Genomic DNA, 26,392 nt, shown 5'->3' with positions numbered 1-26,392 from the left:
CTTAATTCACATCCCTCTTCAGCATTTATCCTACTTTACCACAAGATATATTAAATAGTTATAAATGTGCTTCCTTTATTCTCATTATGAAACATAAGCTCTTTCTGAGCAATGACCGGGTTATACATACTTTGTGTTCCTGCCTTGCATATAGCAGAGACTATGTAAGTATCTGCTGAATATTTCTGCTTCACCTGCCAATACTGAATGACTATTTTTGAATTTATAGAAGAGATCAATGCTCATCTGATCAGACTGACTTTTTCTGAAAAAAGTGAATGGCTTCCATAACTATTTGTTTAATATGACATCCCCAGTGATTCCATTTTATGACCAATATGTTGATAATTGTCATAAAGAGCTTATTTCTCTATAAAAGTATATTCTTCATATTTTATTTTTAAACTTCTAAATATTTACTCTAACAAGAGTGGCTCACTACCTATCAAATCACATCTAGGAATAACCACAAAGAAAACACAAGCTAAGAAAATGGCTTCACCCTCTCCCATTCTGTGATTTCTAAAGCTAAACCAAAAACTCAAATTTTTATTTTCATTTAATAACACATATTTTAGTCTACCTGCAATTTTGAAAAAAAAAATTTCTAAAGCCATAAAGGTAAATTAAGGTATACAAATATGAAAGGTGAAAACAATATTTTCAACACTGTGATTTTAAATGGCTTTAAGTGGTTTTTAAATGATTTTAGAAATTTTCGAATGTTGATCTCTAACTCCCACCTATATAACAAAAGAAATTCAGAGCTGAAAAATTCAGTCTTTTATCTCACAGTTTTGTTTATAAGATATTAAACAAGTGCCTTGGCTGTTTTATTTCCCATTGAATTGATTGATAACTGGTGTTTTTGTGTGTGTTAGGCAAGGGGAGCCTTAATTAACCCATAAACATAAATTGACCATATCACTAAGGATAGTCAGTTATTCACTACACAATAATCTCTATCTAAAGTAAGTTTTAAACTCTATTTTAATCCATTAGATGCTATTTTGCTGTAAGAATATTTAGTGGATGTATTTATTTTTTTCTTTACTATATATTTTGTATCCTTGACTATGAATTCATTCTATGATTTTCAAAATACAAAGAATGATGACCTATATTTAGCAGTTGAATTCCTGATTTAATTTCAAATGAACAAGAAAACTAGTTTGCCCACAACTTTACCAGAATTAAGTAACCTTTCAGCCTACCAACTGAAGAACAAAAGCACAGTATTTGAGCCAGGGTTACATTCTGGCAGATGTGTTACAGCAAGCATAAATTCATAAATTCTCTTACTGTGCCAGGATGCATTTCTATGATGGATTGTATCTGTTATGTGTTGTTTGATCCAGAGAACTCTCTTTAATATGTATTGTAAGTTAGCATATTAAGAGATATTAAATTAAAAAAAAAAAAAAAACTTACGGGAGGTCCAGTGTCTCCTTTTGGCCCTCTCAGATACTCCATTTCGAGCATTGTATTTAGATCCTCATAATAATAATAATCATAAAGCTCAGTTTCATAGCTATTTTCTATGGGATACGGAGCTTCAGGATAAAATTCACCTTTTTTCCTTTTATCAAGGTGATTATCCACAGATGGCTCATTTGTCTCTCTAAACAAGGTTGTGTTTAAAATCTGTTCCATTTCTGTGAGTTCATTAGTGTGCAGATTTGCTGTGATAGCCTTCTTGAGATTAGTCATTGTATCTTGTTTCATTTGTGGAATAGATGGCATCTTCTTAAACAGTGAGAGACCAGTTGCTCTACCATCATGTTGCGTCATATTGCCAGGTACGTTTAGGAGAGAATTAAATTTCTTCTTGGTATTCATTTTTGCCTCACTGAGGCGATGAGGGGTCACTGACAGGCTTAAATTTGTCTGAGTATCTTCCTCAGTGATCATTTCTTTGGCCTGAATCCCAAGGTTTGTGAGATCCACAGCAGAGACATTTCCCGACTGAAGAGAAGATAACTGTGATCTTGATATTGGGTGTTCTTGTCTCTTATACACTGTTTCAGAATCATTATTTATGATATTTGGAATGCTTTTGTCTTGAGTAAATGAATCCTCTGACAGTAATTTTTCAGCAAATCGTTTGGGCAGGGGAGAATGTTCTGGTATCTTAGTTGGTATGACAGTTGTGCAAGGAAGGCTTGTTTCAGGTTGGTGTTTGTCTGCTTGGCGACACTGCTGTTTCATATATCTGCAGTAGTCTGCAGATGCTTCTGCAGAAGGAATAATATCTAACTGACATACTATTCCTTCAAAATGGACAGAATTATTATTCATACTTCCTAAGGTAAATACACTATTAGAATCAAAGCTCTGAACTTCTGAAATAGCCTCTGTGCTAAAATATTTCTTTCCACACTCAACAAACATTGAGACAACGTGATTTCTAACAGTAATGGCAAATGAGTGCCATTGCTCATCATGAACACTGTAGTTGAAAACTACAGGCTGCTTTCCTCCAATGTGTACTACTAATTTTTTAGGTAGTAACTGTACTCCTAGTTGCAGTCTATTTTTATTTCTAATGCTGAAGAGAAATGCATTGTTCACCCGATGTGACTGTAACCCAGTTAATATTGTAAACGGCTGCCCTAAGTTGACTGGTAAAATTTTCATGAGAGGAGACTCGATATAAGCATCATTTTTTAAAATGACACCTAATTGTGTTAAATGGACCCCCTGAGGTAATGGTGCAGATGATGATGGTACAGCAGTCACTGATGATGAGTGTCTTACATCTTTGCCTCCAAGGCCTAGTTGATGAAGAATATCTATGCCTGTAAATTAAAAAAAGAGAGAGAGAGAAAGAATCTTACTTTTATGCATTCATGTGTTCATATAAATGTTTGAATATGAGAAAATCTTCCTTGTAGCGGCAGTAATTTCCAAAATAAGCATGTTCTATCAATAATTATGGGTAATAAGAAATAGAAAGGCGGAGGGTAAGACATTTTACTCAATAATTTGAATAAAGTACATGCCCCTCCCCCTACACACATGCCAATCTCTAAACCCAAAACTTATTTATTATTAATTATTTTAGAGACAGGGTTTCCACATGTTGCCCAGGCTGGAGTACAGCAACATGATTATAGCTCACTGCAGCCTTGAACTCTGGGACTCGAGGGATCCTCCCACCTCAGCCTCCTGAGAAGTTGGCATACAAGGGCACGCCATCATACCTGGCTAATTTTTGTATTTAGTTCTTTATTTTTCTTTTCTTCCTTGTTAATTAAAGCATTTAAACTATACATTTTTCTGAGTGCTGCTTTAGCTGCATCCCATAGATTTTGATATGTAGTATTTTTATTTTTGTTGTTTTCTGAAAAGTATTTTTATTTGTATTTTCTCCTTGACCCAAATGCTTTAAAAAAGTTTTAAATTTTCGGTTAGAAGGGTCTGTTTTCTGATTTTGTTATTACAACCTAACTTACTAGTATTATGAGCAGAGAATGGTGTCTAATCAGTACTTTGTTTTTTAAAACTCAATTAGCTTTGTAAGTGGTCAATTTTCAATAACATTTCATAAGCTCTCGGAAAAGTGTTTCAAGGTACAAAATCTAATACTTACCAGTTAGTTGTACCGAATTGTTTATGCTATTTAAATCCTCTATATTCCTGTTTGTTTTTATACATTTAATCTCCCATCGACTGAGAGGTAAAGTCTCTTACCAGAAGTGTGTTTATTTGGCCTTTTCCTTCTTGTGGTCTTTGGTTTATGAATATTGATATCATGGTTTTCATGCATAATCATACAGTTCACATACTTATTGAGTATTGCACCTTTCAGAATTACAAAAAGACCTTCGATGTCTAGTTTATTGGTTTTTTTTTTTTTTTTTAGCATTACCTTAACTGGTAGTAAGACTAAGCTCCCCTCCTCTGTCTTTTTGTTTACATTTGTCTGATACACCTTTGCCTTTGTTTTTCTTTTCATATACTTTGCAACACTTTGTTTTAGGTAAAGACAAAGGGGTTGTATTTGTTTTTGATCCAATCTGAAATTTTTTTCTTTGAATATATAAACTAAATCTATCTACATTTGATAATATGGTTTGTTTAACCTGTCATATTATTTTATATTGTTTTACCACTTTAATTTTTGAAGTCTCTCACTATGTAGTTTGTTTCTTATGCTTTGCTTTCCGTATGTCTTTTTAGATTTAGAAGGGTTTTGTATTCTTATTCTACGGGTTTCCTTTAAAATTTTTAATGTATATAATGCCCCTAGTCCTTTCATTAGGCATATATTCCTTTGAACAATGTTTTATTTTTTCTTCCCTTTAGCCCTTTCCCATACCATCTAATATTAGTCAACAGGAGTATCTTTCTTAGTGTTTACCTTTTCATTGTTAAATATCCTTATATTTCTTTCATTTATTTTACCAACTTTGCATAATATTTAATTACCAACTTCTTCAGATAAGGCAATCAGCAAAATTAATCTACTCTCTATCTTTTTCCTCTCTTCTCCTACTATTTTTTGGTAATTGTACCATTTCTACATTATTATTTTATATGGCATTTATGTTCTTTTTTCCCCACATTTTCTTTCAACAAATAGAGCCAGCCTTTTGTAGTAGCTTCCCAAGTCACTTCTCCTTGGCTGAAGTTTATCCTCTATTAGTTTCCTCAAGAAGGGTTTATGGGAACATTTCCTGAGTGTTGGACTTTTCAGAATTGATTGTCTGTAGCATTGTAACTTAAATTTCATGGGATATAAAATTATTTCATGATACTCTATTTCCTTGAATATCTTGCAGCTGTAGCTCCATGGTTCTCAAGTGGTCTCTCTAAATCAGAAGTCAGATAAATTTTTTTCTCCTTACAAGTGACTTCATATTTTTACCAACAATCTCCAAAGAGTTGTTCTTTATCTTTGAAATGCAGTCATTTTGTCAGAATATGGCTCCATATCGACCATTCTTGATAAATGTTTCCAGGTGTATAGTATGCCCATTCGTTGCATAGATTCAAATCTTTTTAAATTTACTTCAGCAAACTTTTAATGAATTGTACCTTTGAATATTGGTTCTATTTCATAGTTTTGGTTTTTTTCTTCAAAAATTTCTATAAGTAAATTGAATTGTTGTCTTCTATATGTATCATTTCTCTGTAATGCTTTTCATTATGTTTTTTAAATTCATTTTTGTTTGATTTTGTTATTTCTCTTTACTATTTCCAACAAAGTATAGTTTACCTTTGTGCTCCTTCCAATTTCATTTTGATTTGTGAGGTAATTTTTCTATGACTTCTTTTCTGACTTCTACAAGCTCACAATTCATATTCTTTTAATATCTTTACTTCTTTTACTTTTCCCTGAGTTCTTTTATTTCTGCCTTAGTATCTTTTTTTGTATAGATGATAAGGGGAACATATTTGGTCAGAATATTTTTCTGTTTAATAGAAACATTTTTGTGTGTGTACATTTTCATTTTCCTTACATGTTTCCTTACTGTATATTTCTACTTGTGCTGTGCCAACTTCTTTTACTTATAGAAAGATGCTGGTTCAAAAAGAGGTTGGGCCATGACTTCCATGTCTCAAAACCCAAAGGCTCTGCTCTGGTATTACCAGTTTCATTTTAAACAGCTTCTAGCCCCACCTTCTTCTCTGAACCAAATCTAGTCCAGGAGGACTTCTTTAGTCAGCTCTATGTATAATCCTTCATTCTCCTTCCTCCATATCCACTTACATTGGTGTATGCTTCAGAATGAATCCTTCATCTCAGTTAGATTTTTGCACTTTCTGAGATCTGTCCCCACTGATCCATTTTAACTATTATCTGTGCTTCTTTATTATACTTGCCCCTTGGCAGTTTCTGCCTTCTCCAGACCTTATAGCACTTGTGTACAAGGGCTAAAGGTGTATTTTGGGGTGTGCTTTTCACCTTCAGAAAGTCTGGTTTTGCTGGTGCTTTCTGGAGTCTCAATATTGACTTCATTCCATGTGGCACCTGCTTTTCTCAGCATATTTTAGGGGTTTGCAGATTATATTAGTCCCCTAGTTTTACTGAAAATGGTTTTTAAATTTGTTATTATTTCATTCATTTTTTTCCTTTTGTATGACATCCAAGAGCAGAAGTGGGAAGATAATATCTCTTGGTTTCAAGTTTATGTTTAAAGTCTACACCCATTTCACAAATGAAAAATCTGAGGCACAGAGAGATTAAAATACTTGGTCAAGGTCAAGCAGCTGATAAATGGTTGAGCTGCTTCTGAGCCCAATCAGCATGACTTCAAATTCTCTGACTGCGCCACCATACAACCTCTCAGCCATTATATTCCCCACACCACTCCACATATCCCTTGGCAAATGTCACTAATTATTCATGGCAGAATCACTTTTGCCCTGCAGAAATCTCAGTGAGGAATACTATCTAGATAGCCTGAAATTGGTACCTGAAAGTTGGTACCTGGAGTGAAATCATCGAATTGTCATCCTAATTTTTAGCTTTCATACATGAGTATGAGTACACTTAGCAAATGTGTTTGATCAAGATGTTAAAAGGAGAGACTAGCAAACATTTAAGGGTAGAGGCACATATGAGTTGAGTTGAGGAGAACCGTAGAAAAAAAAAATAGGGGTAGGGGAGAGAAGAGGAAGAAAGGCTTTCACTCAGAGGTCAGACTCTTGAACATTTAATTTATATGTGGACCTGGGTATCACCAAATCACAAATTGGGGTTGAATTTAGATATTCCTTCCCAATGATTACAACAGGAAATAACTATGTTGCCTGAAGTAAATTGCTTGCTTGGTGAGTGGCCCTATATACAAAATCAATCCAGTTCATGCCACTTAGAAAATCAGTTACCATTTAAAGAATCTGGATGGTCAACCCAGCACTATATTAGGTGCTTTACATTTTTTAATAATAAGAATTACAGCAGCATTTATTAAATTTCCATGTACCAAGCATTATTCTAAGAACTTTAATGTTTTAAGTCACATAATTCTCACCATAGCTGTATGAAGTAGGCGCTATTGTTATCACCATCTGAGAGTTATGAAAAGTAAGTCACAGAAAAGTTAAATTATTTGCCCAAGGTCACCCAACTAGGAAGTGCAGAAGCAGAATTTGCATGCAGGCAATCCTCTAAAGCTAATTTCTTAACATGGTGAAATTTAGGAAAGGTATGTGTTACTTAACAGCAGAAATGACTGTATCTCCTTCCTTTATTTGCTTCTTAAGTGTAAAATAAATGGTGGTGTCACCAAGACAACGCCTTGTTCTTTTTACTCTAAATACCAGGCATAATGACTTCATCTAAACCATGGCTGCAACAACCACATATGCTGACTCACAAACCTCTCTTCTGGGCTTGCATATCCAATTGTCTATTGAATTTATCCAATAGAAATTATATGTTTCAAAAGCATTTCCACTTCAATGTATTTTCCCCAAACCTCATTTTTCTTACTTTAGTGCCTCTCTCAGTAAAGAGCCTCACAACCACACAAGCAGCCAGAATTATCTTTTTGTAGTGTAAAGTAGATTATGCCACTCTTCTAACCAAAATCCTCCAATGGCTTTCCATCGTATAAGACACCTATGCCATTTATTCCCTTCTTATCTCTCTGATCACATCTCCTATCATTTCATCTTACCTAACTTTGCTCCAGGCAAACTAGTATTTTTCTTAATCCTTAAACCCATTAAAGTAATTTTAAACTCATGGCATTTGTATTTACTGTTCTTTCTTCTCAGGATACTCTAAACCCTTAGTTCATTCCTTGTATTGATTTTAATCTGTATCTTTCACTGTGAATATAACACTGAAGTGAATACTCTAACAAATCTCAGTAAGTTCTGTAAGTCCTTCTAGAGTATTACCCAGGCTGAGAGTAGTCTTGGGCACCCCTTAACTTGAAGCTAGTATCAGAAGTAAGGGTGGTCTTGGGACAGCTCTCTAACTTTATACTACCCTGATATGGTGTGGCTGTGTTCCCACCTAAATTTCATCTTGAATTCCCACGTTGTGGGAGGGACCTGGTGGGAGGTGACTGAATCATGGGAACAGGTCTTTCCCATGCTCTTCTTGCAATAATGAATGGGTCTCATGAGATCTGATGGTTTTATAAGGGGGAGTTTCCCTGCACAGGCTCTCTCTTTGCCTGCTGCCATCCATGTAAGAAGTGACTTACTCCTTCTGGCCTTCCACCATGATTGTGAGGCCTCCCCAGCCATGTGGAACCATAAGTCCATTAAACCTGTTTCCTTTGTAAATTGCCCAGTCTTGCGTATGTCTTTATCAGCAACATGAAAACAGATTAATATATACCCCTTACTGATTTTTTTCTTCACTGATATATCTGCCCACTTCACAGGATTCTCCACTCTCTATATTTACTCTTCCTTGAATTTCTTGCCACAACAAAGCTTATCTGTTTTTTTATTTCATCCTTTCAAAGTCCTGCTAAGTATATGCCTTCATGCCAACCTTCATTCATCTTATAAGGCTCAGTTCAAGTGTTACCTCTCCTTGAAGGCATCAGTGCAATTTTTGTTTGTTGTTGTTTTGTTAAACACTAATGAGAAATAGATCCTCTCTCAGTATGCTAATAAAATCAGTCTTCTAAGCTTACAAAGCTGACATTCTACATGAACACAGACAGCCCAAACTTACTTGCCTTTCATTTGAAACTTGTAGAATAAGCAGTACTGATATTGCTAATACAAGTTAGAATAAAAGACAGAAGAGGGAGAAGGAGAAAGGGGATGGGAGAAGGAGGAGAGAGGGGGAATAGATGAAGAAAGAGGGAGGGAGAAAGGAGAAATTAAGTCTTAGTAGAGGATAAAACTATGAGTCATAACCAAGTCTTTGACACTAAACTCATTGGCTATATCAGTTGACTCTGTTGGGGTGAATACAGTATATGCCTAAAGAAATAGATATGGGAGATCCAATGGTTATACTCATTTTACAAGTACAGAGAACCAAATAACCACTATATCTCAATATTTAATGAAATTCTATCACAGATTGGAAGAACAAGAGCAGCATTATTATGTTTACCCCTCAAAATGGAGAGATTTTTACATTTCTTAGTAATTGGTAGCTTAAAAGATTTAAAAGAAAGTTATAAATTTTTAGATAAAAAGAGTTATATCACTTTATAAATTATAACAAATTATAGAATTAACTAACTATTAAATAACTAAATTAATATAACATAGCACTTAAATTTAATGAATTCTCCCTGTTTTAAATTTTCATATGTCTTGATCAGCTAAGTCGCCAAAGCTATATTCTTTCCAGTTTGTAGGAAAGAACAAATATGATTGTTTAAAATAAAATCACCAAATTTGCAAATGAGAAAGATTATACAGACATCAACACACTTTTCTTTGTCTTGCCAATTTACCCAAACTGACTAAATGAACTAGATAATTGCCCAATATCCACTTTGTATTATTTTTTATAGTCTCAGCCACATCATCAATATCAGAATCAAGACTCAAATACAGCTTCGTAGCTCCAGTTCACTGAATTAAGGAAATAAAGGAAATTGTTTAAAATAAACTTTAATTTTTCAATAGTATGAGGATATGGGAAAGAAAAGGATCTAGAATATTCCCTCTTTCTACTCAAAGTTATTGTATCCTTATGTAACAGGCACTGTGCTAAGCACTTTACCTGTGTTATTTTATCCACACAACAGCCTTTTGTAGTAGGTATTATTATTTTCTTTACTTTAGAGTTGTTAAAAAAGAGGCTTAGAGTATTTAAGAAACTTGCTCAAGGTCAGTTAGCTAATAAATGGTAGAAGTTGGACTTAACTCCAGGCTGCTAGCTCTGGAACACCTGTGTTTAAATACCACTGTCACACTGGGTATGTTAAAGGTGGGAATCATTTCTTTAAAGTATTCTTAGTTCAAATAGCACAACTATTCCGTATAAAGAGATAAATGCAAGTTTATTTATAAAATGAAAAATGAAGCTCTAAGCTATGTATAAAAGTTTTGGCTAAGTGCCCATACAAGTGTTTGGCAGAAAGGACTTGAAGTTACTGCAGCTACAATGAACTGCTTCTGTTAACAATAAACACATTTCAGATTAATTTCTACAGGAAATTCTTCGAGATGAGTGTTCTACACATAGACTTTTACACATGTGGTTTTCACACCTAGAGATCATGAACCTGAGAAAGATGTGCATGTTAAGAATTAGTTACACATTATGCATGGTGCAACTCATCATAGAGAAGTGTGGTAGCTATGCCAATATCTCACTGGCAGCCAGCCCACCAACATAGGAAAAGCAATAAGGAAAATACACATATCAGGTAAAAAAGGCGTCTACATCTGTCAAACTCTCAGAAAACTCAAGCTTACATAATTAATTTTTCTTGAGATAGAATCATTTATTCATTAGATTACATCTAAAACTTGGACATAAAAATATATACAATTTACATTAATTAAATGTACTTAAAATGTTTATTCCTAGCTGTGTTAAAATCTAAGGGAATTAACTGAAACCATGACAGATCACATAAATGCTTATTTCTTCTCATTCTTAAAATCTTACTAACATGGTAATAAGGAAACATGGTTTAAAACTACATGGACAAAGTTAATGAGTAGAAGAGACAACAGCAGACAAAAAAGATCAACAAATTTTTAGAAAATGAAAAGCACATGAAGAAATTACCAGAGCTGAAAAAACTGAACCTAAGGGCTTACAGAGGCAAATGCTAGTAACAGGCAGGCTGATTCATATTGCAAAGTCCTGAAAAGTCTCGAGAATTGAAGGCACCAAATCAATGAATTCAGCATTGAGGCTTCAAATTGGGGGTTGGGGATATATGAGGGTGGAGGATTGAAAGTTTGTTCAAGAAGCTTCCAGAATAAAGGAGACCAAAAGTTAATGACACAGAAGCATTAAGTCAATCATAGAGGAAAATGGAAGGGAAGCAACATATGGAGAAAGGATTCGGTTAAAACTGACATACAAAATTGTGAGACAAGCCTCCCCTCCACCAACCCAAGAACCTCTGTATCACTTAACTGTAATAACAGTGGCAACCAGGATTATATTCTACACGTAGGACATTGGAGGATCCTTCTCTAGAGAAGTTCTGCAGCCTCAGACATGTGTAGCCTAACAAAATAGTGAGACAGGTCTCTGCTTGATCATCCTCTTTGTGAAACATCTCAGTTAACTAGTCTACTCATGCAAACAGTTGTCAGACATATTTTTAGTGTCTTACTTTTTTTTTTTTTTTTTTTTTTTTTTGAGACAGAGTCTCATTCTGTCAGCCAGGCTGGCATGCAGTGGTGCCATCTTTGCTCACTGCAACCTCTGTCTACCTGGCTTAAGCAATTCTCCTGCCTCAGTCTCTCACGTAGCTGGGATTACAGGCATGTGCCACAACACCTGGCTAATTTTTTTTTTTTTTTTTTGTATTTTTTAGTAGAGATGGGGTTTCACCATGTTGGCCAGGCTGGTCTCAAACTCCTTACCTCAGGTAATCCACCCCCCTTGGCGTCCCAAAGTGCTGGGATTATAGGCATGAGCCCCACACACAGTCAGTGTCTTTTAGATGATAATAGAAATGCCACATACTTATAAAGAACCTCTCCAACATAAAAGATGGACCAATACAAAAGTTTAGAACAAAGACAATGCAGAGAGCAGAAGAAAAGTTGAAAATAATCATCATTCTTATCCTTAGAGAGATAAGAGTAGACACTGCATCAAAGAAATGAGAACAGGATGTTTTTAAAAAAAGAAGAAGGACCAGTCTCAGTGAAAAAGCACTTAAAAATGTAAACACAGCAGAAATAAAAAATTAAAATATTTGAAATAGTAAGTGATGAAAAATCTCATATAAAGTAGTACATAAAACAAAGATGGAAAATAGGATCTAAAAATAAGAAAATAAAGAGCTCAATACTAAAGATTTGATATTTAAAAGTTATTGAAGAAAGAGAAAATAAATATATCAGGAAGAAAAAGAAAAACCACAGGAAAATTCCCAGAAATTTAAGGATGCTTCCACACTGAAAAGGCCTACTAAGTGCCCAGCACAATGAATTGTAAAACACCTGTACCATAACAGATTCTTGTAACATTCCAAATCATTGAAGGTAAATAGATGATCTTAAAAGATTAAAAGGGAAATTAAAAGGTCACATACAAAGGATCAATAATTAATATAACATCAGATTTAACAAGTCTGCAACCCAGATAAAGGCAAAAGATGAAAACCTTTCAAATTCTGAGAGAAAAATATTTACAACTTAAAGTTTTATACTCACCTGAACTACCTGAGAATAAACACATACTCAGAAATGGAATGTTCTAAAACATGCACCACCCAAGTGCATATTCTCAGGATGCAATTGGATGATATGATCCACCCAAGTAAGGAAATAGACTATGAAAAATGAAACAAGAGTTCCAAGAAACTCCATCTAACACAGATATCAGCTCTACTGGAAGCTTAGAGAACTACTGATCGATAGCAGAGCAGGATTTTAGCATGCAAAAGAAAATCGCCAAGAAAAAAGTCAAATTTCTAGAGTATTTAGTGTGTTTTGGGGGAAATATATTTCAAAATATATGAGATTTAGTGATAGTGACGTAGAACATAAAGCAAACAAAAAAATGAGGCATTCCCATAATAGTTATAAGAAAAACATAAATGTACATGGCTCACTGATTTAAAAAATGCACATGGTCATAATAAGCTACACTGTGAATATTAATTTAACCAAAAATGTGATAAAACTACATTAAGAGAATAGAAGGAGGAAAGAAGACACAGAGAATAGTATAGAAATGTTAAATCCTCATCATTAATAATAGGAAGTCAACATAATATTTAAACACATTATAGTATTAAATATAGATGTAAAAACCAAAAGAAGGTGCTAAAAGAGTTTGGGCACAGGATATTAGGAGTGGGTAAGGGGAAAGGATATTGCTTTTTGATATATGTTTTCTCATACAAGTTGACATTTAAACTTTGTACAGTACTTGTAATTCTTTGATATACTTAAGCTTTGAAACATCTCATAAGTACATATTTATTTCTGAGAAGTCTAACTTAAGATAATATCTCACTCAAATAAACATATTCAGCAGTATTAATATAAATGATATCTATGATCATTATAAAAACACAATTTTTCTGATAATGGTTTTCTAGTTTCTTGCATAGATGTTATATATTGCATCATGCCAATTTAATCAGAAAATTTCTTTTAGGAAAAAGGTGTTTCTAAGTTTCTGATATTATACTATTTCCATTTCTTTTTTGTCCTCAAAAATATCCAGTTTTCTAAAGTCTGAGAGGTTTTCTAAAGGATTTTTCTTTTTGTTAAGAATCAGCAATAAAATTTTAGGTGTATAAGATTGAAAATTATGATGCTTGCCCTGAAATAAAAGAATATATTTTATATTCTAAAAATAAAATCTTAAAAGTGAAAGAAATATATTGTTTCTTTCATTTACTCCTTTTGTTGGTTTTACATTTTTTAAAAAATCTGTTCATCAATATTTGATTTTCCCTATATCTTTCTTTGCTTGGGTTTCTAATATTTTGATGATAATACATTTGGTGAATTATTAAACTCATAATGCCAGTGTCTGACAACTGTGAAGCTAGAGGAAGTTTAAGGGAAAGAGTTTTGTCTTCAGAGATAGATTCAAGTCTAAGCTGTAGGTGAGCCCCTTCTTTGAGCCTCAGTTTCTTAATCTATAATACCTACTCTGCAGGTTCATTATGATGATTAGAATAATATTTGTAAAGTACCAGCAAAGGACATGTTACAAAACACATACTTAATTAGTAATTGTTATTCTTTTTCTCCTTATCTTCTCTGTGGCTTAGGAGCCTCAATTTTAAAGAATTTGTAGACTTTGCAAGCAAAATATGAGTTCACATCTTGGTTCTTCCATTCATTAGGCTGTTACTTGGAGGTGGTTACCTATTCTCCTTAATCTTACTTTCAGCGATTCTATCATGGCCATAATTACAAAACCCTGTGACAAGGCAGTAGTGAAGAAAATGCATATTCTACTAGCACAGTGACTAGTAGTTCAGAGTAAGTTCTCTGAAACAGTAACAGTGATAATAACAATAAATTGAGGGAGAGTTTTTCTCCTCTTCATGGCTACTTCAAGTGAAATGAAGTAACATAAATGTCTTGGTCAAGAATCATGAAGTTACTTAATTTAATCATTATCATTTCCCATATTAGAGATTTAGAAAATGTCTTCCAAGAAATATTTTAATTCATCTATGTGATATTTGAAAGAATATTTATCTGTATCTACTTGTCAATTTGGTCAACCAGAGTACCACTCTTCCTTTTTGCCCTCTTTCTACCTTGCACATATTTCATTCATAATTGGTTTACTTGTCTTTTTCTTACTGTTATTTGATCAATTGATCAAACTGACAAGGGGTTCATCAAATTGATCACTGAACTGAAAACTTGGTTCTGTCAGAACTAATGATTTGGCAGCCCTGTGCAGAGGAGCGCTTTGCTACCTTTAAGGTAGACGAGAAAACAAAAACAAAAAACTGAGGCCTTGGTATTACTATCCGTAGGTCCAGCACAGTTCTCGGATTTTTCTCTTTGACTTTGGTATGTTTTTTTACCTTTGACAAAGGCATTTTTTTCACTTTGATGCTAGAGACATTATATTATTTACATTTTCAATCATTGGCAATAGGATATTACACAGGAAATAGAAAATACTTAATTATGTTTAAATGAATGAATTAGGGTATATATAGACTCCTGAAACTCTATCATCATAATATCAGAGTAATTAGCTAGCAGGCACAAACAAAACAGGTTTAGGTTTATATTCTAAACCTCCCCATTTGAATTAAATAAAATCCTAAGCCCACTAGTATACAAATTCCATTTGGTTTCTTAATGATGCAAATCTAGACGGAACATTTATTATATGCTTTTGTTGTATCAAGAAGTGCAAAGGTAATTCAGTCAGTTTGCCACCCCCAAGAACTCCCACTTAAAATGAAGTCACAAGCAAAGCCTTTTTATTGTACAAAACTTCTCTTTTATAGAGTTTGCTTAAAAATGTAAGCAATTTCACAGACAGAAGATATGAGTAATTTCTTAAAGGTCATATTCACCCCCCCTCAAAATTGATTTCTTTAACCTTACATTCTCATGGTACTGGGTGGAATTTTTGTTATTGTTTAATGTTGAAATTAAGGTTATGATGAGTTAAAAGTTATGCACTTTTGCTGTCTGGAAGTAGAATGTAGAATTTTTAAGCAAGCAAATAAATTAAAAGGTAATTTTCTTACCTTGTTCTTGTGCATGAATAACGCCAGCCACACATAGTATGATAAAATGAAGAAATGCTTTCCTAGGAAAAGAAAAAGGCATTTGGGAAAAACTGGATACTTACAATCATACAAAATCCAAAACAAAGTCCATGTAAGATTAATAATTGAACTATTATTTGAAATAGCATGATATTTTAATATTGATAGTGGTTAAGAGCAAAGGCTCTGAAGTGAAGTTCCAGTTTTGCCATCTGCTATGTGACTTGGGCACACGTTTTGAATCATTCTATGCCTTAGTTGCTTTATCTGTGAAAATTATCTCAAGATTTTCTGAAGATTAACGTCAAAAGTTCATGTATAGCACAGAAAATAGTACCTGGCACATGGGACACATTCAACAAATATGAACTAGTATAGGTGGTATTATCATCATATATTATGTTAAATTACAATATATGCAATTTCCTACAAAGTAATAGAAATTTCCACAAAAATAATGTAAATTACAGTTCTTTAACTCTAGTGATTATAATAGAAACAGTTATTCATTTGTTTAAATTAATGGTTATATGTGAAAGCCATTTGAATGTCATACTTTAATCACTGGTGCTAGGTTCATGATTCTTTGGCTTTTAAAATAGCAATGGTGTGTAGATGTCAACATTGAGCATTTGGATTAACAGTAGCTGTGAGCACAATACCCAATCACTACAACTTAAAGTGTTCATTTGTATTGATGAGCTATCTAAGCAAAAATGTTTTGTGACATTGTTAGTATAACCAAACTTTTAATAGATTTTGAATATTCTTCATAATTGGCTGTATATACCTCCAAAATGAAAATTGTAGAAATAATTTTGAAAAGAGATAGCCTGCTGAAAATACTTCATTACCTAATTTTGCTAATATAGACCCTGCTTCTGTTTTTTATTCTAACCCAGGGACTGTTCAAATAATATATTTACAAAATGCAGTTCTGCAAAAAGTGATTATGGAGCTGCCTATAAACAATTAATTCCTTTTTATTAAATTCCTGATGTGCTAGTAGTAATTGGTACATTTTCTATTTATTACTAATAAGATGTTTTTTACCTTTATCAACTAGTATAAGGAGCTTCTTAATGTAAGATCTTTTTACAAAGTTTAAGCCAACAAATATAAAATTGGACTATTTATAATGAAACACAAATTTCATTTGTATTAAAATGGTACTTATCCTTTGTTAATAATTTTGAAAATGAACATTCTATGGCTGTACTCAGTCCAGAGCACAGCTCTTATGAAACAAGGCTTTAATAGAATACCTAACAACTGTCACTAACTCTACAAACAAATCAACTGAATCATTGCAGAAATTTCAACTGATATGGATAAATAAGTAAACCATATATTTTAATGAGGCCCATAAAACATTCTTATATTATTCATTTAGATGGATGGTTCCCAAATGTTAGACTCACCTGAGGAACTTGTAAAAAAAAATGCAGATTCTGGGCCCCTCACACGAGGAATGGACTTGGTAACATGTTTATTTCCATTTTTCTCCACTTAGGTCACTGGGGAAGTTTATGAGTTTGCTGAATTGCTAATTCAGATTATGATTCAAAAATTTGGGGTGGATATCCAGGAGGCATACATTTTAACTGGGTGATTCTAATGCAGATTGTTATGTGTACCAAACTCTGAGAAAAAACTATTTAGAACATTCACTGTGTTTATATTTACAATGTTGTTAAAATACATATAAATAGATTTCACTTTGGCTTAAAATCACAGGTATATAATTTTATAACATGCCATGACCCTAAAATATTATTTGGCCCTTTTCAAATCCTTTCCTGCTGCACTAGGCCAGTGGTTTTCAAACTTTAGTGTGATCAGAATCACATGAAGGACTTGTTAATAATCGTTGGGCCTCATCCCCAGAATTTCTGACTAAGTAGATCTGGGGCTCAAAAATATACATTTATAACAAGTTCCTGGGTGATACTGATGCTACTGATCTGGGACTACATTCTGAGGACCACTCTAAAATAAATGAGCCTCAAGAGATGATATAAAGTCCATCTGTTTGGGATCTTTTCAGTCCTTGGATGCACAGTGGAATTACCTGGGAAGTTTTAAAAACTGCTAATAATTGGATCTTTCCCTCCCTGCCCCACAGTGATTCTGACTTTAATATGTCCATGGAACAGACATTTTAAAACATTTTCCAGTGATTCTTATGTGTAAACAAGGTTGAAGACCATTGTGCAAGATTAAAATGATGCCTGTGCCCTCTAGGAGGTATCCTAATGTGACTTAAAGTTTGACTAAGGAGGCTATTTACCTTTCAAATTTATATTTCAACATATAACTGTCAGAATACATATCAGTGAGACTAGAAAACTGCTTACTTAGGATTACAGTGATTGAAGGATAGTGCATCTGAATTATGCTGTCTTAAGTAGAAAGTTCAATGTAAGTGGAAGCATGTCTCACCTGCCCAAGGTAATCAGCCTCACTCAGATGCATAGAAACAGCCCAACAGGTAGTTTTCTTTTAAAAATAACTAATGATGAGTACAACAGCCAGCACTATTCATTTAGCAATTCAGCAGACTCATAAACTTCCCCAATGACCTCAGTGGAGAAAAATGGAAATAAACATGTTAACAAGTCCATTCCTGGTATGAGGCAGGAAAACCTGAACACATCAAACATCATCCTTTAGAAAGGTGATCCTAGGGGATTATGACAAATCAGTTGAGCCATAACTTACTTAAATGTACCTATGTATGAAAACTGATGACTAATGGAGTGGTACAGATCAATGACTGAAATATATTCTCTTTCTTTTTGCCTAGTTGCAACCCAAACTAATAGCCAACTGAAAAAGAACAGGAAGAGTTTCTTACAAGGCATTCAAGGCCCCTATTATTCAGCTTCAATTTCCTTTTTTAGTAATATGGACCCCACTACCCCGATATCTCCAAAGTTCCAGCCATACCAAGTTATTCTGCATTCCCTGGAAAGACCTGTACATGTCTGAAATGCCCTCCCAGTCTGCACCTGTCATTCTTAAGTATAAACAAAGCCTAATTAAATCAATACTTGCTCCATGAAGTTTCCCATCATTTCTAAAGGGGAATGAATTTTTCCCCTATCTCTGTACTTTTGATACATTAATTGTGACTTTATTATACCTCCATAAGGCCTTTTATAAAAGTAAATGTCTGAGCAAGCAGCAGGTCTTCATCTTTATCTCTAGTGTACCCATGTGTTACATGAAATTGACCGTAAATATGTCTAAAAAGGAAATAATCAGAAGTATTATCTCCCAATGACTGAGGAATTCACTTTTTCCTTATGGACTTGATTCTTTTAACAGTTGGAAAAAGTAAAATAAAATACAGGTATTTTTAGTTAGATGGCCAAAGAGAGCGAAGGGAAATAGAATTTTTAAAAATCTGCTACAGTAGCATATATGGAAGCCTTCATCTTTTTTTCCTTAATTTTCATTTTAACTTTATTGTCTCTGAAGTGGGCTCGCAGAGAAAGGATCAAGTTTCATGGGCATAGTCAGTTTGATAAAGAACCAAATTCTGCCATTGTATAAACTATTTAATGAATCCAAGATTCTTGGGAAATGTCTGTTGGACTAGGTTTGTTTGTTTCTTTGGATTTTCCCCCTTATGATATTATATTTACTATACGTTTCCTAAACAAATAAAACTTATCAAGTTTCCACATTAGCAGTAGATGGTAGAGTCCTCTAGGAAAGCAGCTGTTATTTGTCCTCTTCTGGGTCTTAGCTGACTCATCTATTATGTGATGACATAATACTAATTTTGTGTTTTTGTGTTTTACATTCCAAATATAAAATCCTGTAATTTGCATGTATGATGGAATGCCATTAGTATATTGGCATTAAAAGACAAAAAGCAAATTATAAAACTACTTAGCAAAATGTTTAATATATATATATGTATGTGTGTATATATATAACATACATAAATGTTATATACAAATATATATAACATTTTGCTAAGTAATTTGCAAATTTGTACACACACACACACACACACACACAAAATATATAAAGGGCTTGTTTTTTAACCACAAAACTATAAAGGTCTTCCTATAGTTTTGGTTAAATACTATTTAAGTAACCTAAAATAATCTACTGAGTTATTAATTCATTCATATATTTAGTTTACTCCCACAAATAGTCTTGTCTGTATATTAAACGAACATTTTTCAAATATTCGACGCATGATTGTTTTCATTCACTGGTTTGTATATGTGGACCATGTGTCATTAATACGAAGTTATAGAAGTACATATACTCAGACATTTAACAAAATCAGACCATGTTCAAAAGAAGTCAACAATATGGTAACAAACAATAAAGGCTCAAAAAATATAACCCGTGATATCGGTATCTAACAAAATAAGAAATACCCTGCATGAGTCTGGCTGCTAGTCACATTTTCAGTTTGACATCAGTCACAGTCCAAACATAACCACATATGTGAGGGGAAAGGCCTAAAGAGGATAAGGCAGAAGATGGATAGATATCCAAAGACCATACTCAGAACATGTCAATGAATAATATCCATCCCAGGCATTGTTCCTAGATGATTCTTAGAGCTATTCAACTTCCTCTTTATCCAAAGGATCCAAGTTATTTTAGGGGAATCTGATAAATCTTTTTGTTTAGGGTACCCATGAGACTCTTAGGTATTATAACATATGTCTTCAGGCTACAGATGCTCATTCCTACATAGATTCCATTTATACTAGTAAGAAGCACTTGTGAAATCTTGTGAATAGGCAACATTTTTATGAGTTGGTGGCCTTCTTTTAAACCAACTGACAATGGTGAACTAATCTGACAAACACACACACATGATATACATCAATAATTTCAACAATCTCCACCATACTACATTTACATGCCAAAAACTTCTCTAAGTCATGACAGCTTTACAGATTTTGCTCTTTACTAGCTACTAAGGTCCAGAAATAGTAAAATTTCTATTCTTTGTTCTCAAAATAACTGAAAAAAAGAATTTTCATCAAAACAGTGTACATAAAGTTGGATGCTTCAGGGAGCAAAGTAGTACTGTCACTAATTTACTCACAATGAATTGTTCAGACTATTAATTCAACTCAGTTGGTACTTATATAGCTAAACCAATGTGAAGCATACTACAGGTTGAGCACTCCAATCTGAAAATCCAAAGTCCTAAATGCTCCAAAATCCGAAAATTTTTGAGTGCCTAAATGATGCCATACTAGAATCATTTTACACCTGACCTTATGGGTCACAGTTAAAACCTCATTTCATGCACAAAATTACTAAAAATATTATATAAAATTAACTTCCATCTATGTTCACAAGGTACACATGAAACATATGTGTTTTGACTTGGGTCCCATCCCTAAGATATCTCATTATATATACGCAAATACTCCAAAATCTGAAAAAATTAAGAATTCAAAACACTTCTGGTCTCAAGCATTTCGGATAAGCAGTACTCAATCTGTAGACTTTTTGGTTAAATTCCAAGTATTCAAGCAATACATGCAGTACAAGGGAGATAAATGCTTAAGAACTTCATATAATCGAAGTGTCTAGAGTCCAATTAGTAGGAGGGAAGAAAAATACATCTTAAACTAGTCTGGCCTAGTAATACCACAGAGAATGTTAAACTATTGCCCAGCCTAGTAAAGTTCCTGGTACATACTAATGTTAGATAGAGATTTTCAAATAAATTAACGAATCAGAGAATTTTCAGTCAATGAAACTATCAGGTGGCCCTGAGTTTCAACAAATACATACTTCTCTGGCATCTTCTACCTGTGCATTGATCCCCAAATCAAGAAAAGTCAAGTCTCCCCAACCTCTACTTGTTAAACATGGTTTAAAGGCCTTTCAGAATCTGTCTCTGTTTATCTCTCCAGCTCCAGTTCCAGTCACTTCTTCCCTAGGATGTGTACTCCAACCAACTTCATTTCTTTCAGGCCCTCAAATGTACTACTGTGCTGTCTCACTTCTGAGCCTTTTATTGTTCCTCTGTCTCGAAAATTTCATGGTCTTTTCACTATGATCTCAGTCTAGATTTCATTTCCTTTGGTTACATTTTCCTTCTAATATTAGCTTTTCCTAACCCACCCACCCACCCAAGACTGCTAGGCGCCCCTCATGTGTATACCCTTATCTCATTTGGTTATATTTGGTTGTTTCATTTACTATTTCCTCTGTTAGACTGGGCACATGGGGATGGTAGCAATTGTAGATCTGTTATACTCAATCATTGTATCCCTACTGCCTAGAACCACACTGGGCACATAGTTGGAGCTCAGTAAACAAGTGCTGAATAAAAACATTAGTGAATGATGAATAAGCAAATGACAGAATAATGTTAGCTTTTTATGAGAACGAAAATAAAATTGTCTTTACTTCTCACTTAGAGTTGCAAATTCTAAAATAAGTCATAGTTGCAAGGCATGTTGAGGAAATTAGCACAGCTATTCTAATTCCCATAATAAAATTTACTTTTATTCTGAGTTTCACAAATTACCAAGCAGAATGTCTGAATGACACTCAAAAGTACTTTCCATAAATTACATTTCCTCTCCCTGAGACATCAGTTTATTTTAAACATTTGAACACAAAGATAACTAAGCAACTTTAAAAAATAGAATTTCATGCCATCTAGGAAATTGATTCAAAAAATCCTTTTTGGTTATGAAAGTCTTTAATTATCACAATAGCCTGCCTGGAAGACCTTCTGATAACTGTGTCAAATCAAGGTATCTAAAGCTGACTTTGGGATTTCATTTCCTTTTATTAATTCTACAAATTCACATTAGGCAACCTATATAAAAGACCCCATGAAAGAAAGTGTCTTTAAAGATCCAGTTTTAAACTGGAAATGTTTTGGGGTGACTAATCAGAATTGTGATTTTAAGAGGCGCTCCCTCTCTTACACAACATCACCACAAAAGGAAAATAAAACTCAGGGATTTCATCAGGGATTGTAAGTGGCCTTACATCATAATCAGCTGCTTCTTTCAAATCCACCCCCCACCCCCACCTCCAGCCTCAAACTCTGAAGGGTTGGTGGTTATTTTTCAAACTGAAAAATTTAGAATTATTTATGAAAACTGGATTTTCTAGAAAGAATTTTCTCAGCCCAATCAATAACTATCTTTCCCAAGCTTACATGTATGTGGTTGGAGCTGTGAGTTCTGTAATCTGATGTAATTATGAATTGCCCTTAATTATCTGCAGCCCATCCCCAATGGCTCCTGTAATAGAACGCATTAGATATTATGAGACAACCAAGGGCTGCAAGGTCTCTACTGGTCATGGGAGACAAACACCTTCATCCAGAACCTGCTACTCATCCCCACGTCTCTGTACAAGGGTTCTCTTCCCATTCTCCGTTGTATAAATTTTCTTCAGAAGTTCCTCCGGTGTAATTCATTCTATTTGGTTTCTCTACCTCCCTCCCCCCAATCATCTGGACCCAATTTACAAACCCCAAACTGCCGAAGAATTTATGCAGGGCCTTTTCTGGGAGCATCTGGAAGGGAAGTGTAAGCCAGACAAGACAGAGCCCAGGAGCAGATCTGCTTTAACCCACGAGGTTGGTCACAACTACCAAGGGGAGTGTTAGTCACCAGCGTGGGCCGCGCGCTGTGGCAGAGGGAAAGCCCTCGGGGCAGAATGGCAGCGAGGGCAGCACGCAGAGGCTGGCTGGGCAGGAGGTGGAGGGCGCCACTCCACCTCTCCCGGAGTCTCCAGGGCAGCAGGGCTAGAGCCCCTCTGCACCCGCCCTGGTCAGCAGGAAGATCTGACAGGTCAGCGGGAAGATCTGACAGTTCCGCAGGATCCGCTCCAAGCCCGGACTTGCTCTCCAGGCTGGTCCACACAGAGGGATGTTTATTGAGAACGGTGGCAGCGGGAAACCTCCTGCCTGGGAACCCCATGCGACCTGCCTAAGCCGCTCTGAGAAGGCAACCCGCAGAGCTTGACCTCTACTAGCTCTTGGGACTCCCCAGCGTCCAGCACCGCGCAGGGCTGCGGAGGTTGGGAGGTTTCCTCTTCACTGTTTCATGGGGATGGGGGTGTGCGTGGAGGTGCATCTGGGGAGCTTGGAAGCCCAGCAGCAAGGTTTCCAGGGGTCAGAGGAGAGCGCGCACGCAAGCCCCAGCCAGGCTGGCTTGCACGCGGCTGGGAAGCACATGTTCACACAAACACGGCCACAAGGCTCCCTTTCTCTGCACCCCTCCTCCGCCTGCCCTCAGCTGACACGGTCAATTTTGTTCCCTACCCTCCTCCTACCTACCCTCCTGAGAGGCAGCCTCTCTGCAGACTTCCACAGCCGCGTTCACCCTTCTCACCCAGGGGCCAGAAGCAAACTTGTGTAACCCACTGACCTCTTCCAGGGGGACCAGGGCGTCCGGCCAAAGCCACGCAACCCCTGGTCCACGCCCTTTTCCCAGTACAGACGTGGGAGCAGGTACAGCACCCAAAGGGGAGGTGGGGTGCCTGTCAGGACCTGCCCTAAACCTCCCAAGGAGGGGCAGGCCCGCCCCCGTGTCCTGCTCTCCTCCCCAGTCCCTGCCTCGAGTGCCACTTCCCTAGTGACAGAGCAGTAATCTGGGCGCAGTCTCGGCTTGGATGGGCAATGCTGGTCTTTTAACAAGAGGGGATTAGTAAAGCAGCGCCCCGACGCCCCCTCCCCCAATGGGCGACCCTGCTTCATTCCTGTGTCCAGTGGTCCAGTCTGTGCACACCTACCCTGGGGGACCTCTAGCATCACAGCAATCACCAGGCTGGACGCCCTGAGAAGTATCACCGGGAAGCAGGACTTTCCCAGGCACTGCAGAAGGAGAAGGGGAGGAGGGCGCAAGAGGGCAGCAGGAGCTGGAGCAGGGGGAGATCATCGGAGCCCAGCTCCGGAGCTTCGGGAGCGGAGGCCCTGGGCTTTGGGACTCGTGCCAGCGAGCTTGTCCTCTCGAGCCACAAGATGGCTTTAGCATAAACTGTGTGAGACCCGCTGGCATGAGGCATCCTTTCAAGCTCGGTGTTTTACAAATTGAAAAGACAAGGGGAAGATACCGCGGATACTCGCCCGCTCCTAACACCAAAAAGTGCCAAGGAGCCGGACCGCAGATCTTCATCAGACTTAGTAGAACCAGAGGGTGGAGAGAGGGGTTGGTCTAACCCCTACCCTACCCAGGCAGGTGGGCTACTTACGTTTTTGCCGTGGGGGAGACTTTTCCATGCCTTGTCCTGTGGGCTCCTAAATGCATTTGTATGCATTTGTCCGTGCAGCAAAGCGCTAACGGAAAACAGAAGCCAACTCTGAACTGCTTAGGGTGCAGGTACTGTCCATGAAAAAGGGGGAAAAAAATCACATGAAAATGTTGCTCCAAACCCGCAACAAGAAAAAAAGAGTGGGGGTTGAAGTCGGGAGAGGTAGGAAATAGCACCCGATGGGGAGGACAGGCTTCCTAGCTCCCTGCCTGGCTCGGTAAGGAACGAGCCCAGGGTTGCGCTCCCCGGGGAGGGATGGCGAGGAGGTAAACCTCACTGGGAGGCCACGGGGCGCCAGCAGCAGCGGGAGCCGGGCTGCGAGTGCAGCACTCGAGTTCACTTGCGGTTCAAAGGCGACTCTGTGACTCCAGTGGAGTCCTCTGCTTTGGGCCTGGGAGGAGAAAGGGGTGGGGGTAGGGAAGGAGATGAAGTGGGGGAGGAAGTCCTTGGAAACAGCCCGCGCCCGAACGTTTGTCAAACAAGCACACACACCCACTTCGGAAATCAAGTTGGTGCGAGGGTGCCGGTGGCAACTGCAGGCGCTCAGCATGGACTGCCGCCGGCTGCTTTGCCTGGAAGAAGAGGAGCCAAGCAAATCCGGCGGTGTTAAATTTCACTGCTCACTGACTTGCAATGACATCACCAAACACAGCACACACCTCCCCCTCTGCCCCGCAACCTTCCCGACCCAGCGCCTGGCCCAGGCGCCCCCATTCGCCAGCCCTTCTGGGTCGGGTTGGGCCGGCTGCACCCCAGCGTGCTCCTGGCCGCCTGGGTACCACCCGGATGCTCTCCTTTACCACTTGTAGGCGGCTACTACCCTTCCTTCCACACGGCGTTCATGTTCCATTCCCCACTGCAGCAGTCCCCAATCTGATGTTTTGCTCTTGTGTATCTCCTATCCCCAATCTTTTCCTCTACCCTCTTCACCCTCAACTTCTGAAATCACACTTAGAGGAGGCTTTCATTCCCCTGTGACCGTCTTGCCTTCTTTGCAGTTAGGCCAGTGGCCTCAGTGGTATTATTAAATTACTTTAACTGTGTTCATTTCTACCTTTCCTCCCTTCACTCTTTCCTTTCAGTCTGTCCCCCTTACACCTTCGATTTACATTTCTCCTGTAAATCACCTTTCAGCCTTTTCTTGCCTACAAGTGTGTTATTAATGGTTCACATCAACAGCACACCATACACACCACACTCAATCTCTCTTACACACACACAAACACACTACTGCCTTACCAACTTGAATGCCTTCTCCAATTTTTCTAACAAATTTCTTCTTTTGACACAAGTCTCTATGCCCTCACTGACTTATACTAAGAAGTCCATCTTCTGATTTTTGCAAAAACAACAAACCCCATAAAGCAGACTTTCTGATTTTATCTTCCTTATTAATAAGACTGAAATCTTTGAGAGGCCAGAAGTCTATTACATTGTTCATAGTTGTGTTCTTAGCACTTACCTGGCATGTCTGTTGAATTAATGCTGTATGTCACTGAGTATCGTTTCTCCAGATTTTTCTTGTCTATCCTGTGTGCCTTCCACAGCTAATGACCCCTCCACATGCTGAAAGGGATCCCACATTACACGCACATTATAAAGGTTAAAGTGATCATATTGGCAAATGAAAACAATTGATGTGACTCTCAAGTTTGACAATTTCTTAAATGCAAGAATATAGAATTCCCCACCCCCTCAATTTTTTAACTGTTTACTTTGAAATAATTTTAGATTTATAGAAAAGTTACACAATAGTAGAGTTCCTATATACACTT

General features: G+C 36.7%; 1 protein-coding gene across 6 annotated transcripts in view; it reads right to left on the bottom strand.

Moving 5' to 3' along the window:
• The window catches only part of COL24A1 (collagen type XXIV alpha 1 chain), a 379,894-nt gene extending 354,615 nt beyond the window's left edge, over positions 1 to 25,279 (bottom strand). For 2 of the 6 annotated variants that reach the window (XR_004274543.1, XM_032296377.1), the window contains exons 1-3: positions 24,558 to 25,270; positions 15,321 to 15,382; positions 1,432 to 2,798 (exon numbers count right to left, since the gene is read on the bottom strand). Coding sequence is in view for 4 of the 6 variants with exons in the window: in XM_032296377.1 (XP_032152268.1) it covers positions 1,432 to 2,798; positions 15,321 to 15,382; positions 24,558 to 24,613 (1,485 nt within the window). In the remaining 2 variants the exon portion in view is untranslated. Of the gene's footprint in view, positions 1 to 1,431; positions 2,799 to 15,320; positions 15,383 to 24,557 lie in introns of all 6 variants that reach the window. The other 4 variants (XM_032296379.1, XM_032296378.1, XR_004274544.1 and 1 more) reach the window with 3 other exon arrangements.
• Between the last annotated feature and the right edge of the window lie 1,113 nt (positions 25,280 to 26,392).

Source organism: Sapajus apella, unplaced genomic scaffold, assembly GCF_009761245.1.
Source record: "Sapajus apella isolate SASKATOON/1434 unplaced genomic scaffold, GSC_monkey_1.0 scaffold36, whole genome shotgun sequence".
NCBI classification, from domain to species: domain Eukaryota; kingdom Metazoa; phylum Chordata; class Mammalia; order Primates; family Cebidae; genus Sapajus; species Sapajus apella.
The sequence above is the reverse complement of the archived record's forward strand: the minus strand, read 5'-3'. Positions and strand labels throughout refer to the sequence as shown.